Consider the following 18,067-nt stretch of genomic DNA (forward strand, 5'->3'; position numbering starts at 1 on the left):
TCCATAACTAGGGTCAAATCACAACATATTTCAGGAGGACAAATTCAAAGTCTAACATTGTAAGAGGTAGGTTGTAAATCAAGAGAACTGCAAGATTTTGATAATACATATTGTCAGAAACCTGATGAATACTTGTGAAACTGGATCCTAAAGGTATTAAACCAAAGAGGATAAAACCTAATACTAAACTGAATCAGGGTTTTTTTGGATTAAATGCTTGTTTTAAAGCTAGAAGTAGCTTTAAAAGTTTACTTGTTGGTTGATGAAATTTGGTCTTACATTTAATGGGCTGAGATGCTAAAACATCCCTAAAATGATACAGAAAAAGCATCCTAATGCTTAGGGAGTTAGAAATGTTAGAGTGGATTTATCATATAAAAACATGCATTCTCGTACCTCACTACAACCCTGGAGGAGGCCCAGAACATAGTCCCTTCACTATGGCATCAATAAATACATTATTTAGAAGAGCACATACATCCTGGTGTGACTACTCTCCAATGCAGACCAAATATTACAGTATAAGATGGTTCCATTGAGATGTGCTGCCTGATTTCAACAGAGATTATGGGATTCTGTAGAAACAAGTCAAATGGCAGCAATAAATCACCAAAGATAAGGTGGGTGCATGTATTATGTCGAGGCTGCGGTTGCTGGGAGCAGCCACTGTACTCCAGTCTGGGTGACAGAGTGAGACTCCAACTCAAAAAAAAAAAAAGAAAAAGAAACTAGCTCCTAAATAGTGCTAATTCTAGAGGGACTTAAAGTGGCCACTAGGTGATGGAGTGTTAGCACAGGTCCAAGTAAATCTGAGGACCCACCCTAAAGTTATTTTCTCAGTTCTGAATATATATTTAGAACTAGCATTCTTGGCAACCGTAAAATTGCCAACTTTATCCTCTGGCCCATAACTTGGTATAGAAAAGACCAAGTGGAGGTCCCTGGAAACAACATCACATCCCTAGGGGAACTGCAGAGATTAGTGCCACTACAAAAGACCTAAAGGACGGAGGAGTGGTGATACAAATCACATCTTCATTCAACTACCTTGTTTTTCTAAATTTTACTATTGCTCCAGGGCAACACTAGTTCCTTAACTGATAAAGTGTGATAAGGACCTTCTATGAACTCTGATGCCACTTCAAATCAATAGACCTTGGGCTACAGTCAACTAAATGGCAGCAGCCAGCCAGACATTCCACATGGTGGATACCTAGGAGGTAGATAACATTGTCAGTCAAAATTACTCAAGCATCTACTCCATTTCAGGTACTGTGCTACATGGATATCAGGGATACCACAGAAAATGAGGTATGTTCTTGGGGCTCAAGAGCTTACATTCCAAAAATGTAAAAAGGCAGTAAAATTACGATTTGGTGTGTTACTTGATAAGGGTATGCAAACAGGACACTGGGAGCACATGTAAGAGCATCTAAATCTGACTAAGGCAGGGTATGTGCCAGGGTTGGAGGGAAGAGAAGGGGAAGGGTGGTTAGTAGTCATCCTGACACAATTTAGCATTTCTTCAAGTGCTGTAACACTTCTATACAGCTTTTTTATTTTTGTTAAAGGAGATGGAGTCTCACCATGTTGCCCAGGCTAGAGTACGGAGGCTATTCACAGGTGTGATCTCGCTACTATTCATCACAAGAGTTTTGATCTGCTCTATTTTCGACATGGACCAGTCCCCCTCTCTCGAGAGGTTATCATATTAATGCCAAACTTAGTGAGGACACCCTATTAACATAGCACACTGCAGCCCAGAACTCCTTGGCCCAAAGATCCTCCAATCTTAGACTCCTGAGTAGCTGAGACTACAGGTGTAGGCTACCATGTGCCCAGCCCTTCTATATGTTTTTACTATAAATGCCTTTCTCCAAACAATGGCTCTATAAAAACAGCCATACCAGCCGGGCTCAGTGGCTCAGCCTGTAATCCCGCGCCTTTGGGAGGCTCAGGTGAGTGGATTGCCTGAGTCTGCGGGTTCGAGACCTGCCTGGGCAGTGAGACCTCATCTCTACAATAAATAAAAAAATCAGCCGGGCGTGGTAGCGCATGCCTGTAATTTCCGCTACTCGGAAGGCTGAGGCGGAAGGATCGCCGGAGCCCAGCAGGCGAGGCTGCGGTGGCCGGGAGCGGCCACTGCACTCCAGTCTGGGAGACAGAGTGAGACTCCAACTCAAAAAACAAACAAACAAACAGCCATACCTTATTGTGGTTGCAATATCAGCCTGGGAATCAATATCAGTCTATATTCTAGCACCTCCAGTACTGCTTGTAGGAGCTTATGTGGGTCCAGCTAGACACATCAAACAAACCAGGTGTTCTACTGCAAGTGATGATGAATACTGAATCCCACTATGAACTCTGCATCTACTATCGTTCCCTAACTTAGTGGTCTAAGGCATCTGGGTTGTGTCCAAAAAAACAAACAAAAACTACCCTATAACTGCTGGAGACACTGGCAAGAAATGCCTAATGACCTGCCAATGACCAACTCCTGGACAACAACAGCTTCAGCTCTGACTTCTATATTTTTCACAAGTCAATCTTTACCTTACACTAATAATACAATACAATTCTTTCCAAGAATTGACAGTTTATAAGTTATATATGAGGGAGGACCCCCCCCCAAAAAAATGGAATTATCTTTTTTTTGGAGAATGGGCCCCTTGTAGTAAACTCAGAATTTGTTCCTCTGGATCATGCGGCCAACCAAAGTTTTTATCTTGAAGTATTGAGAAGGTTGCGTCATTTGCAGAAGAAACATCCCAGATTCTGGCAAACAGGTAACTGTTCTTCAACCATAAAAACACACCTGCCCACACTACACTGAGTGTTCAGCAGTTTTTGACCAAAAGCAGTATGATCCCGTGCCCTACCCTCCCGTTTCACCTGATCTCACCCTAGTGACTTTTTTTGTTTGTTTCCTGGATTGAAAAAAGTCCTCAAAGGGAAACATTTTCCCATGTGGAAGAAGTAAACCAAAAAGCTGCAGAAGCATCAAAAGACATCAAAATTGGCAAGTTCAGAAACTGTTTTGAGCAGGAAAAAGCATCTCGATAGGTATATTCCATCAGACTATTTTGAAGGTGATTGAGTTTAAACATGTAATAACACACTATTTTTTAATAAATAAATTCTAGCTTTTTTGGGTCTTCCCTCACATTCTTCTCTCACTTTATCAATTATTGTGTCTATTTCTATTTCCAAAAATGCATTTTTTCTGGCATGATATATGTGAAATCATGTTGTATATTTGCATGGCTCCAATTTTAGTCTCTTGTTTATCATATTGCTTTAAAGAAAGCATTTGTTTCAAGAGAAACAAAGAGATGCTGATTTTTAGTACAGAAAAAAAAATTGTTTCTAGGGCACAAAAAAACTCCTCCCATGGCATGAGAAGGCAAATAATCTCTATTCTGTCATGCTTTCTAGACGGCTCATTTCACTGAATCATAGACTGTAAGTTATGATTTAAGTGTGTATACTTAAATGATAAATGAGAAAAAAGTAAGGCACCCATTTACGTAACCAAGTATACACACTTAAATGATAACTTACAGATTACAACTATTTATAAATCATAGTTATGAAATGCACATATATAGCTAAACTCAAAATTTGTTTTAAGACAGTTTAGATAAGAGATAATATGAGGGTAAGAAGTGACTTTAGCATATGGGAGGGGGGAGACAATTTAGCTGGATTTGTAACATTTTATTTGCTTAAATAAAAGCAGCAGCATGACACAATGTTAAGGCCCAATACAAACAGATGGTAAGATATATTAATTATTACATTATAATCTATATCTTTCTAACTTGAACTACTCCCCCACTCACTTTTTAAATAAACTAAAGATTAATAGTTTTTAGATTAAAAAGTAAATAGTTTAGTAATTTTGGGATTTGGGACATACATATTCATTATAAATCTAAGCAAACTAAGATAGATAGATACATAGATAGATAATGTCTGATAAGCCTCTTAGAATCAACTTTTTTTAGGCATACAATAAGTGTGAGAAATACTGAATAGATCCCTTAAATTCTTCTCTTTATGTCTTTTTAACTCTTGTGTTAATTAAGTATAATTTCAAAATATAGAAATTACTAAAGACGTATAGAAGTTAAGCCTATAATATGGTAGTTCCCCATTGCAGCCAGTAGGGGTTACAACCATGGAGTTCCTCTCTTTGTCATGGGAATATTTCTAACAGGGAAAGTGATCTGATTGCATGCTTGCTGGATCACTTCGGTCTTTTGTTCTCAGCTTCCCCCAGCTTCATGGAAAACTTTCGTTCCCTTATTGATTCCATCATCACCATCATGACATACTTCCTTGTTTTCTTGGGCTATCATTTATCCATACAATTGACATTTGTTAAGTGTCTAAATGTATAACATCATACATTTAGATCTTATGCAAGGGACTGTGGTAGGTCTCAGATATTTAGACAAAAATCCTATCTCCCTCCGGTCCCTCCCTGTAGGATCATGTATACAAATAAGTATTAAGGGATACAGTGGAGATGTTGTAAGATATTGCTTTGGAGATATATATATTCCAGCAACAGAAATTATAAAAGATTGCATGAAAGAATCCCTTCCTGACTAATCTACCTGTAGGAAGTAAAAAGTAAATCTCTACCTTGAAAAGACAAGAATACTGATACAAGATACTGATATGAGGCAACAAGAATGGTCTTAGGGAAAAGTGTGTACATTGTGTTATATTTTCCAACTCAAAACAGAATTTTTCCTTTTAAGATCTTGGCAGGCTGGAGTAATGAACCAATTCAAGCAAGATGAAACACAACAGGTGCAACTGGAAGGCTTTATACAGAGATGTCAGGAAATGGACCAAAAACTGGCTTTTGTTAACATGTTCAGGGTATTAATCAAGGATAAACTTCCCAAATACCAATAAAATAATATGGCCTAAGTGTGATGTATTTTTCTGATATGTTAAATTTTTATTAGTAATACATTTTCATGGCTCAAAAATCAAAATAATGTAAAAAGGTGAATGCTTAGAGTTGTTACTCCAACCCCTGTGCTCATCCACCATCCACCAGGTCTTACTTCAGAGACTTCCACTTATTTTATAGTTTTATGTATCCTTCCAATGTTTTCTGAGGCTGGTACAGGTAATATACATATATGCATATTCTCATTTCTTCCCTCATTCTTATAAAAACAATATGCCTTATATACTCTTCATTTTTTTTCAGTTTACATTATCTCTCTCCACAATATGTAGAGTTGAATCATTTCTTTTCCAGGAGCATACTGTTTCACTTTGTGGATACAACATGGCTAATTGTGGTGGTTTTACAAAATGACCACAATTTCTTTGATACTTCCCCCATTAAGAGTCGAAGTCTTTGTACCTTCACCTTGAATCCAGGTGGTTTAGAACTCCTTTGACCAATGGAGCAAGACAGAAGTGACACTATATTTGACTTGAGAGAATGGATCATAAAAGGTCATATGGCTCCTATTTAGATCATCTTGTATTCAAACATGTCTGATAGTTTTAATAATGAGCTATGTCCTCATTAGGGATAGTAGCAAATCTAATCATTACTTTTGCTGAACCTGACAAAGTCTTCTATATAGAGAAGTAGAAAAAGCCTTGTGAATTCTATAAGTTTGGAAAATTCTTTTTGTTATAAACTTGTAAAATAATCTTGTATTAGTTTGTAAGATCCATATAGCTCAGAAGAAATCCGTTTTTACTTGGGAAATATCCTATAGTCTAAAAGATGTCTGTGAAAATCTTCTCACTTTAAACCTACTGATTATCATTTCTATATATTCTTTCTCCTCTGGATGGTGAACTTTAGGATTTAATCCTGGAAACAATAAAATGTCATCTTGTAACATGCCTTCCCCAAGTTCTCCCTTTGAAGAAATCACATGTTCAAATGTCAAACAATTAGAGGTTTCCTTGTATACCTTTTTAAAATCCATGTTACAAAATGCTCTTCCCATTAACTTTGAGTTAGCACATGTGACTTGCTTTATTAAAAGGATTATTTGTGGATGTGACAGAAATAAAGTTCTTAAATATGCTTGTAAAGAAAATCCATATTACAAATTGACCAGGCTTAAATATCTCAATAAAATAGGAGAGAAAGAAAAATTTTGCCATTGCTATTAGAAGTAAATGCTTAGAATAATATGCCCTAATCAGTCATTTAGCACATGCAAATACATTCTACAGAGGAATAAAACATTGTATACTAATTGTGCTTCTGATTCCTAAAGAGCCATGTAACTCTCCATACCGTGCAATATCCTTCCAATTTCCAAAAGGTACTGGAAGAAAAAGGAATCTAAGTGAAAGAGGAACATTGGAAGTAAAAGAGTGAAATAAGAAAGGATAATAAGCATCTACATTTTAAAGTTATAGATATATTTTCCTAGGTGTATCCAGATTCCTTACACAGAACAACTGTGTCATAAAATATAAACACCAAAGGGAATACAATATACTACTCCTTTTACAAATGTGAGTAACTGAGGTCCTGAGATGTAAAGTATATATCACAAGGTTCAACAGGTAGTAACAGGAAAAGATAAGAAAAAACTCCAGTCTCAGGTCTCCCAGGCCAAATAATACCTGGTAGGAAATCTTCCATGAGACTATAAAGGGACCCAGTTATACAATACTTGAGCAACTCACCCAAAGTCCAGGAAAAGCAAGCCATGGTTTTTGCTTTTGTCACATTTCTGAAATTCTTACAGAAAAAAAGAGAAAAAAAAACTCATTTTACAACAGTCGCTGGGGAAAAGAAAAAATCTAAAAAAGTGGAAAGCAATACAAACTCTTTCACATCCCCCTACCCACCAAAAAATAGCACAGAAGCCCTCTCAATAGAACAAAAAATTGCAGGAAGAATGTATTCATTTTGGGGAGCTATTAAAGGGATGCCATTCCCAGTTTGTTCAATACCTCTTAGTCATTATAAAAATGAAACACAAAACAGCTGAGCATAAAGCTGTATCCAGGGTTGTCTGCTTTTCCCTAAAATGAAAGGATTAGGGTTTCCATTTGGATCACTTCCCAGACAGTAGCTTATCGCCCTCAGAGGTAGTTATGAACATTCATCCTGCTAACTCTCCTCTCCAACATCTGTATCCATCTGGTTAACATCTGTATCCATTCTATTAACATCTGTATCCATTTGGCTAATATTACAAAATTTTAACAGAATGTTTTGCCTTAAAAGTTTGACATTCCTGAAAAGAGTTTGCATAGTTCTTGGAAATAAATTGGAAGTAGAGAGCATCATCTCTCATGACAGGGAAACGCCATACATTGAAGAAGAAATTATTTAATAAAATTTGCTCTCCAACTCCAATGTCTCCTAAGACTCCAGGCTTATATATTCAACTGCCTACTCAACTTCTCCAATTAAATGATGACTAAAGGCACTTCAAACTCAACAAGTCTGGAACAGAATACTGGTTTCCACTGCCCTCTCCATTTCCCACACACAGAGCCAACTCCTCCTCTTGTTTGCCAATCTCAGATAAAAGCACAACCTTATACCTAGTTGCTTAGGTCACGTTTTGGAGATGTGTGACTCCTTTCTTGATTCAACCCATCAGCAAATCTTGCTGTTCTATGCCTAAAATATGTCCTGACTCCTACCATACTCCAACACTCCCATGATCTCTTCCTTGGTTTAGACCACCACCATCTCTTGCTTCTTTCACTCTAACAGCCTCCTGATTAGTTTCACATCTTTTAGTCTCTTCCCACTGCTGCTGCTACTGCCCTGCACCCAAAAATTCATTCTCCACACACCAACCACCATAATCTTCTCAAAAGGTAAAATGTTCATGTCCCTCCTTTGTTCCAACTTTCCATGGTTTCTCGTTATCCTCAAGACACAATCCCATCTCCAGAAGGCGGAATAGAAACTTTTCTTAGGCTTTCCTTGTCTGTACCTCTGACCTCTTCTACTCTTCCTTTGAGTCACCATGTCCACTGTCTTCCTTGTTTTAAAAATTGCAAGTGTTATGCTTCTGTTCCCATTACCTGGAACATTCTTCCCTTAAATCTTCCAATGGCTAATTCCAACGTATTTTTTTCGATCTCTGGGCAATTTTTATTTCTGAGATGTCTTTCCTGAATACCCATCTAAAACACTCCCCACCCAGACAGTTACTCTCTATCCTCATACCCTGCTTTATTTTCCTTACTCTCTGAAATTATAATGCTTACTGTATGCATCTCTCACTGAAATGTAAGCTCCTAGCATCTGGAATGATATAACAGGCATTCAAATATTTGAAAGGATTACTGAATGAAAGAAACATTACTTGATTAATATTTTAAAGGTTCTGGGTATAGACAGAAGAAAATTTGGGCATTATAAATCAGAATAAAAGAATCCTGGAGCCTAGTGTCTACAGAGCAATGGGAAAAGATTATAATTAGAAGCGGGTCAGTCGCCATACTGGAAAGCTAGATGCAGACATACTTCACCAATGTTTGGAATCTCTTTTTCCTTGATGAGCATGCGGCCTCAGTGAAGCAGATTTTGATTAAAAAATCAGTTTGAAAAATTCTCTTACATGGAGCATTAGTATAAGCATAGCACAAAAATCAGGCTTCTCATATTCAGCAAGAACCTGCTTGATCAGTATCACAACAGGTGCACACTCTACTGAGGAAGCTGTTCGCAAATACGCTGCATCTTTTCTTGCTCATTGTGACAATCTGGCTTCCAGCAGGCTTCAGAATCCTTGGCAAATAAGGTAAGAATTTAATCTAACCTTATAGAAAGCTGTGAGTGTGGTATGGGTCTCTGGTCAGCATCATCTCTTCCTACCAATCCACAGACAACCTTAAACTTTGCAAGGATGCAAGGAAATTCATACATTTAAAAGACTGCCAAAATCAATCTCTCTAACTCAGTAAAACTCTAGTCTAGTGTAGAACATAAAGTGAACTAAGACTTTATCCCCACTTTAAACTAGGCATTGTCTCTAACCCTGAGATTTCTCCAGATATGAGATACAATAGAGTCACCAAAAAAAACCTTATTTACTATAGGATTTCTAAGAAAGCATAAGAAAGCATATTAAAGAACGTTTCTCAAATCCAGGAGTCAATTTATTTTTCTAGCAACTAAAAACATTTCCTCAAGCAATTTCAAATTTACATTTTTTTTAAAAATTGAAGCAAGGTAAAAGGATACAGCAATGCCTTCTAAGACACAATTATGCTTTATAGAAAACCTAAATGTGTTTTAGAGTAATAAAATGTTTACCTCTTCATTGTAAGCTGCCCCAAGGTAAGTTTGCATTTAAAATAAAAATATATTAGAATATTAGATGGAAATGAATAATTATTCAATTCTTTAAAATGGACTTGAATATAAGTAAACATAAACAACTCTCACTAAGGTCCCTAATGACCTCCATACACTAAGTTCAAAAGACATTTTCGTCCTTTTCTTATCTTCTTTGTTCTTTCTTGCACCTTTTGCAAGATGACTCATTCTTTTTTGAAGAATACCCCCCTCCCCTTGATTCTGTGATATTATCACCTCCTACCACTGAAAGCTAGGTTCATCTTCCTCTACCTAGTCATTAAACATGGGATTTTCCCAAAGCTGTGTCCAGGTTTTTTCCTCTTCTTACATTACTCCTTCTCTCCAGGTGATCTCATATAGGAGCTTCCCAAAGTTTTTCACATGGTGGTACACAGAGGAAAATGACAATATTTTTATGGTTACACAGAACTGCAAGCCACTGGCCTGAGGTTTTAATCAACATCTTAGCATGTATGTTCCACTCTGATACATCCCATGGCAAACAAGTGGGGTCCTGGAAATCTATGAAACAACATCCATATATTTAGCTATGACCTGTGTGCAAATAGCATGCAATTTTATATTTTAAGCCCAGGCTTTATTTCCTAGCCCTACACCTGTAGATCCGATTGCCACATCTTTTCTTGGATTTTGAAAATGTCTGAAATGCATTATGTCTAAAACTAAGTTTATGATCTGTGTTCCACAAAACTTTGTCCTCCTCTGGTGCTCTCTTAATGTAGGTAATCAACACCATGAAGCTGTAAAGCCAGAATTCTAGGAGATATCCTTGCCACCTTTCCTGCACTCCCGCATGCAATCCATTGTCAAGCCCTATTCAGTCCACCAGGAGGGAAAATCATCCCTCATCTCCCCATCTCTACCACCACCTGAGTCCAAGCTACCATCACAGTTTACAGAATTTTCCCAAATTATTAGAGTAGCCGAGGAAGTAATCTATCCCTATCTACTCTAGTCAATCCTCTAAATCATTCTCTACTCAATAGAGTGATTTAAAAATAATAATAATAAAGATTTAATTCAGTCATCCCTTTGCTTAAGGCAAAATTCCTTAACATAACCAACAATGCCCTAAATAGACTAACTCCTATTCAATGTCTGGGTCATTGGCTGTTGCAGAACAAATCACCCAAAATCTTAGTAGCTTAAAATAACACTTTAATATTAATGTTCATGATTCTGTGGGTTGGTCAGTCTCAGTAGAGTGGTTATCACCTGGAGTCTCTTATTCAGTTGCAGTAAGAATGTAGCTTGGGATGGAGTCATCTGAAGGCTCAACTTGGCTGGGTATCCAAGATGGTATCTTCCTTCACATGTCTAAGGACTGGTCAGGCATCTTTCTCTCTCTGTAGCCTCTCCATAAGATTAGTTGCAGAACCCTTAAAGCATGGCAGTCTCAGGGTGTTCCACTTCTTACATGACAAGTTATTTTCCCCAGACTGTACTTTTGTAAGAGACTGAGACAAAAGCTGTAAGACCTATAAGACCTATTCTGGCCTAGCCTCTGAAGTCATTCATTGTATTTTCTACCTTATTCTAGAGGTCAAAATCAAGTCATGGGGTCAGCCTAGATTCAAGGAGAGGAACTACGAAATGGTTTGCATATCAGAAGACATAGTTTTTTGAAGGAGGAAGAGTCTTTGGAGACTATCAACCACAAACAACTATGGCTCCCATCCCATTTTGCATCACATTTCCTGCTGCTGTTTCCCCTTTAGGCACATTGGTCTGCCTTAAGTTCCTTTTACTTGCCATTCTCCATCCTGCTAAAGGCTTTGCCCATTCCGCTTTCATTGCCTAGAATGTTCTTCCAATCGCCCTTTTGCCAAGTTAACTGCTATTCAACTTTCAGATCTCAATCAAGCCTCAGGAAAGCCTTTTCTAAGTTCACTATCCAGGTTAAATCTTAAGTTATATTCTCACTGTACTGCATCCATTTCCAGCACTGTCCTCACCCCTGCTGCATTTTGCATTTGTTTGTGTGATTAAATAATTTATGTGTCAATATCCCCTACTACACTGGAAGAGAAGCCATGTCTGCTTTTCCCCTTCTACCACAGAGCTTAGCTGAACTCAAATATGTATTTGCTGAATGAATGAAATAAATAAACTAAGTAAATCAATCTGTCTGACTCTGTATAACCAATTATTTTCCCCTTTATGAATTATAGTGAAGCATATAATCCCATTCCTGTATTCAATACATAATTAGATAACCCCAAATATAAGCCATTTTCACAGAGGAAATCTCATACACTCAAAAGTCATATTCTTTTGCCAAAAATTAGCAGATATATAAAGGAGTCAATTAATACATTTAAGGTATGTAAATTTTATGGTAGTTCTTCCAATCTCTTTTCAAATAAGCCTAAAATTGTCTTGGAGTTTAATTTCTTTTTTTTTTTTTTTGGAGTTAGAATCTCACTCTGTCGCCCAGGATGGAGTGCAGGGCCACGCTCAATGCCAACCCAACATTGACCTGCTGGGCTCAGGCAATCCCTCCGCTTCGGCCTTCCAAGTATCCAGAACTACGTGCGCTACCATGCCTGGCTAATTTTTTTATTTATTGTAGAGATGAGGTCTCATTAAGTTGCCAGGGCTGTTCTTGAACCCAAAGTGCTGGGATTACAGACTTAAGCCACGGCTGAGTTTAATTTCTATTTCTAAACAAAAGCTAGCAAGTATACCAAATGAGACACCCTTTGAAATTACCAAATGAAAGAGGTGATTTCTTACTCTGCAGAAATCTGTACTGACAACAGAGACCACTAGATTATTTCATTTAGAAGCCCAGATGGGTTGTTACATACTACACACAACTTTTCTTGCGCTAAAATCAGAGGTACAATACTAGCTTCTCCTCACTACATAATTAATAATCTGCCTAGAATTTAATACTCCATCAACTTTCAACCTGAAATGGTCTATTTCATTCTATGGGTTGAAACTAACATTCCTGTTCTTTAGAAGGTAACGCAAAAGCAAAAGTTTGGATTGGAGAAAATATTCACTAGTTATGGCTCTGAACATCTTTTAAAAAAAATAAAGATAAAAGTCTGAGTAATTAGAAATGGTATCATAAACTAAATTTCATAATCAGAAAATACATTCTATTTCTGATCTCTTGAATTCCAACTGTCAACTCTAATTGTTTTCAACTACTAAAAAATCTACTAAAGACATCTATAAGAAGGTCCATGAGTGTGACCATTTTTAAAGAATAATTTAGCCGCTAGTAGACTAAAACTACAAAAATGAGGATCCAAGACAGAGGGCATGAAAATAGAATACAGGACAATAACTTAAATCCAAACTCCAGCTCTTAATAAATTATCAAATATTGTCATACAAGGCTGATTTGATGAAGTTGAAATATTAATTAATGAATGTTTAAGCCTATTCTATATCATACAATTTAGGTAACAGTAAAATATTAGTATCAAGTTGGGCCACTAAAGGAAATTCTTCTACCTGGTGTCCTCTGATACAAGATTAATGCTGACCAACATGCATGATCCATGGACTTTCTGTGTGTGAGTCTCTGTTCCATTTTGTACCTTATTTCTCAAGTCATCAATCACACTGAATTATTCACAGCTAACCATCTTTTTCCTTTGTTCTGCTCCTTGTTAAGGTGTGAATCAAAATCTGATAGCTGATTTTCAAGTGATGTGTTAAATAGAATGTAAATACTAGGCAAGTTCAACCAGCTCTGTAGCAGATCCTATTCCAGCCTTGAACTTAGAAAAGTTGTGTTACAAGAAACATGACCTGCTTATATTTTCAAAAGCATTAACTTTTGAAAACCACCTTGATTTTCAAACTTTGCTCACATTCAGCCAAAAAAGGAGAGAGATGCACTTAAGCTACCTTTGTAAATGGCATTTTGACCAATCTTTTCACTACCCTAAGTGGTTTTTTAAGGTCTTGCCTTTTATTTTTTCTAACTCCTGACTCCTCGATTTGAAAGCTTAGAATAAAGATAGATCTTTTTTATAACTCCTGACTCCTCGATTTGAAAGCTTAGAATAAAGATAGATCTTTTTTAAAAAGTGTATAGTTTGGTAAATAGATCCTGCCTTCTTTCTTGAGACCCATTGCCATTAACCTTCTCTGATTCTATCTCGAGAAAATACATACACACACACACACACACACACACACACACACACACACACACACACACGAGTATATTCAGTTTTAACCTGGGTTACTTTTCAGAAGTTAATTTCAATCTCACCAGATATGCGTACAAAATGTTCCTTTCCATCAGAAGTAAGGTCCTTCCTTCTCACTCACAATTAAAGCTAGCATATACTCCTTACAAGTAGGAGTAGTAAGTAAAGGCAGAATTTGCAGACATATTAGGAACATTGATTAACTGTATTTGTTTTGGTAACGCAATTCCCTGATTGAACAGAGCACTGGACAATGAATGGTAAAAGATACGTATTTTTCGAGCTAAAGCCCTTTCAAGGACAGATGCCAAGGTGAGCAATACTCTTGGTTCCTCAGCAACGGGAGAGGATTTGTGAATGATTGTGAAAGATTTGCACCACCTCCCTGCAGTGCTTAGGGGCTGCTCTGAAAACAGCAAAGCACAGCTTGGGAGATTCCTGTCACATCCTGTAGCCCTGGGTAAGAAGTGGTGAAATACAAACACACACACATATACACACACCCCCACCACCACCGTCACCCCATCACCAGAAAAGCCCTGCAGAGGAACCTTCCGGCAGGCAGGCTCTGCTTGGGGGAGGCATAGTCAGCATCCATCCTCAGCCCCGGGAGAGGCTTGTCTCCACCTCTCAGCTAGAGCTCCCAGGTCTTATCCTAGGCGTATCCTTGCAAGGTAGAAACGTCTACGCTGGCCTTACCTCTGGGGCTGCTTTCCTGCAAGTACGGTGGGGCGGTGGGAGTGACATTTCCCGAGTGGGATGCTGACAGCAGAGGCGAGCGTTCGTCCACCCCATCAGCAGCCATGACTGCCGCAGCGGCGGGCCTGGGGGAGGCTAGGCCGGGGGTTGCGGCCTTGGTGGAGGTGGTGGCTAGTGCTGCTGCTACTGCCTCTGCTGCTGCTGCTGCTGCCGCCTCCGAGAGGGCCCGGGATGTGTCACAAGGCAGGAGGAGTGGGGGGAGGGGAGGGTGGGGGACCGAGAGGCGGGGGAAGGGAAGCGCGCTGGGAGGCAAGACTGGGGGCGGGGAGGGGAGAGAGAAAGAAAGAGCCAGAGGCAGGGAGGAGGGGAAGAAGTGGAGGAACAGGGGCCCAGCCAGCCTGAGAGAAAGGGAACAAAGTGGGACTGACTGGGCAACGAGAGGAAGGGACGGTGCCAAGTAACAGAAAGGGGGAAGAGGGTAAATGAGATGGAGGGGCGACAAGTCTTTTTCTGTAAGGAAAAGATGGGTAGAAAACAGCCTGAGAGGGGCTGATAGAAAAGGCCTGTGACTTGATTACAAGAGTGAACACAGATGGTGAGTGTAGCTCCTCTAGGGAGGAGGAGGGACTAACTCTGCTGTCAAACTTTGCAACAATTATATGAAGAGAACTTATTCCCAGGGATATCCGTTCCTTCTTGAGGAGTTCTTCTTTTGTATGAAATCATTTTCAACACCTGCTAAGATAAAGTAGCTTTTGCATGAGTATAGGTATTCCCTATTTTTCCTGGTTGATTTTTTTTTTAACATGATTGTTGGCATCACCTGTTCTGAACTCTAATTACAGTACCTTATTGGAACTATGCAGTCTTCCAACTTTCACAAGTTTCATTTCGCAAAAGAGGTTGCCATTTCATTTTGTTTTTTTTTACTATGTTTTCCTTCACATATAGACAGTAATGAGATTTATGAATAACATAAAACAATTAGAAACAATTTTCTTGAGATAAAGTTTTTAAATACAGAGTCTAAAAAACCTAAGCACTGGCAAAGATTTATTTATATTTTTTATTTTTTGAGTTGGAGTCTCACTCCGTTGGCCCAGGCTGGAGTGCCACGGCACATTTAAGGCCACCACAGCGTTGACCTGCTAGGCTCAGGTGTTCCTTCCGCCTCAGCCTTCCAAGTAGCTGGAACTACAGGTGCATGCCACCACACCTGGCTAATTTTTTATTTATTGTAGAGACGAGGTCTCGCCAAGTTGCCCAGGCCCATCTCAAACCCTCAGGCTCAGGCAATCCACTCTGCTTGGCCTCCCAAAGTGCAGGGATTACAAGATGAGCCACTGAGCCCTGTCCACAAAAGTTCTTTGCTTGACTAAAGTTTAGCCAGGCTTCTGAATCTTCTGCTGGGCCCATCTTAAGCCAGAATGTTGCCGCCGCCTCCTCCTGCTCCTCCTCCTCCTCCTCCTCCTCCTCCTCCTCCTCCTCCTCTTCTTCTTCTTCTTTTTTGAGTTGGAGTCTCACTCTGTCCCCAAGGCCTTGGCCTGCTGGTCTCAGGCGATCCTACCACCTCAGTCTTCCAAGTAACTGAAACTACAGGCACACTCCCCCACACCTGGCTAATTTTTTATTTATTGTAGACATAAGAGCTCACCAAGTTGCCCAGGCTGGTCTCAAACCCCTGGGCTCAAGCAATCTTGACTTAGCCTCCCAAAGTGCTGTGATTACAGGTGTGAGCCACCATGCTCGGCCAATTTTCCTTATCTCTTGTATTTCCTCTTAGTGATTTTCTATCCACTGACTGCTACACTGCTCCTTGGCTATAAATTCCTACTTGCCCATGCTGTATTCAGAGTTGAGCCTAATTACTTCTCGCCATGGCAAAGAGTCATTGCAGTGGCCTCTAAACCTATCACTAATGGCCCTCTCTATCTTCCTTACTGTGCTTCAACAAGTATCACTGAATTTTTTTTTTCTTTAAAAGCACAGTTATTGCCTTATTTTCTGTGTTTGTTTTCTTTCTTGTTTCTTTTTTAGTGGTTTGCCATATTATCCTAAGGTGGTTTACATGAATACAAAAACAAATCAAGGTTTTGAACATGTCCAAATAAAAATGCAGTAGGAAAATAGTCATGGTCTAAAATGATAATGTTCCTGCAACAATTCTTTGAGTCACTGAAAAAGCATTTATCACTCATGTACTGGGTCTACAAAGATAATTAGGACATGATCTCAGCTCTCAAGATGTCTAAGAGATGGTACACTAAAAAACAAATGGAAAATGAGGCTAGCTGTGGATTTCAATGGGCATGAGGCAAAGCAGACTTTAGACATTCGAAACTACTTCTCATGTTACATTAAGAAGGATCTTTATTTTGCTCCCTGAAGATATACTCTTTCTTCCACAAAAATCCATTTAGGTACCAGCTGGAAATCCTAAGGGAAAATCAAATAATAATATTTTCTCTTATACACCATATTTTGTAGGTTAGTAGCATCAGGATACAACATATAGATCCCCATATGATATAACCCAAGAGTATGTATAGGTCTCCAGGACCTTGGAAAGTGCAAAATCAAGATGTAGCACTCCCTGAAAAAATGCTTATAATTTACAAAATGAACAGCAATGTTTTAGAGTTGCAGCCTAGATTAAAGAAAATTATAAGAAGAGTCAAAATCTTATGACTGTAGTGCCCTATCATGTCACCTACTACACTCCATTCCGACAGTATATTTATTTTCCCATTGCCTACCCACCCTCCACGCCGAACTCACTTTATGAGGTCAGAAACCATATCTATCTTATTCATGATTATATCTCTACTATCTAGCACAATACTTGGTGCATTTATAAGCACTCAATATTTGCCAAATAAATAAACAGATGAGTGAATGAACACAGTCCCAGCATCTAACTAAAACAAATAGTTTGGCCCCCTAAAATTAAGTCTTTCAAGTTACTACAAGCAACAGTTAATTCCCACCTGTGTTCGCTAGGCTCCAACTGCATTTTCCTCCTTGTTTTTCCAGCCTCTGTATCTCTTCCAGCATTGGCCTGCCTGGTCCTAAAAACAATGTCACATACTTGGGATTTTGTGAGAGAAATACCAATTTGCTACACTTATCTATTGCTTGTACTCTCGGTACCAATTTCTGTTGGATTTATCCATTGCTTTGTACTTTTGGTACTATGTTTTTGTTTCATTTATCTATTGCTTTGTAAGAATCCACCATCCTATAACTTAATGACTCAAATATCAATGTATTGTATTCTTTTGTATAATGATGAGGGTTAACTAGGTCGTTTTCTGCCAAGGTTCACCTGCACCCACGTAGGTGGATACATTCAGTTGGTGGATCAGCTGGGTACTGAGCTCAGCTGAGATACCTGGTTAGCCGAACCTCTCCCTCCAAATGCAGTTTCATTTCAGATTTCTTCATGGCATGACCCTTCCTCATGACAGGGTTCCTGGAGGGCGAAAGCAGATGCTGCAAAGTCACATAGGTCCAAGGCTTTGGAACATGTACAAGGTTATATGTGCCACATTGTAATGGCAGAGCAAGTCACAGGACAGTGCATGTTCATGCAGGCAGAGGTATAAATTCAGTATCTTGATGAAAGGTGTGGCAAGGTCACACGAAGAGAGGCACCAGTACAGGGAGGTGTGATTCACTGGAGTGGGGTGGGGTGACAGGAAGGGTGGTAGAGGTCTCATACAGTGATTTATCACAGCTATAAACATTTCATGTAAGAAAAGCATAGAGCAAGACAAAGGAGAGTTCTTCACAAGACACTATGCTTTTGGAAAGAAGTTTAATATAAAATTCT

The 18,067-nt window shown here is 38.9% G+C and overlaps 1 protein-coding gene across 3 annotated transcripts in view; it reads right to left on the reverse strand.

Annotated features, from left to right (window-relative positions):
• The window catches only part of TMEM55A (transmembrane protein 55A), a 61,237-nt gene extending 46,598 nt beyond the window's left edge, over window positions 1-14,639 (reverse strand). For 2 of the 3 annotated variants that reach the window (XM_008068488.2, XM_008068489.2), the window contains exon 1: window positions 14,236-14,639. In XM_008068488.2, coding sequence (XP_008066679.1) covers window positions 14,236-14,341 — 106 coding nt within the window. In that variant the 5' untranslated portion in view covers window positions 14,342-14,639. The remainder of the gene's footprint in view (window positions 1-14,235) is intronic. The other variant, XM_021717781.1, reaches the window with a different exon arrangement.
• Between the last annotated feature and the right edge of the window lie 3,428 nt (window positions 14,640-18,067).

Source organism: Carlito syrichta, unplaced genomic scaffold, assembly GCF_000164805.1.
Source record: "Carlito syrichta isolate Samal-C Ts95f unplaced genomic scaffold, Tarsius_syrichta-2.0.1 Scaffold311050, whole genome shotgun sequence".
Lineage (NCBI taxonomy): Eukaryota > Metazoa > Chordata > Mammalia > Primates > Tarsiidae > Carlito > Carlito syrichta.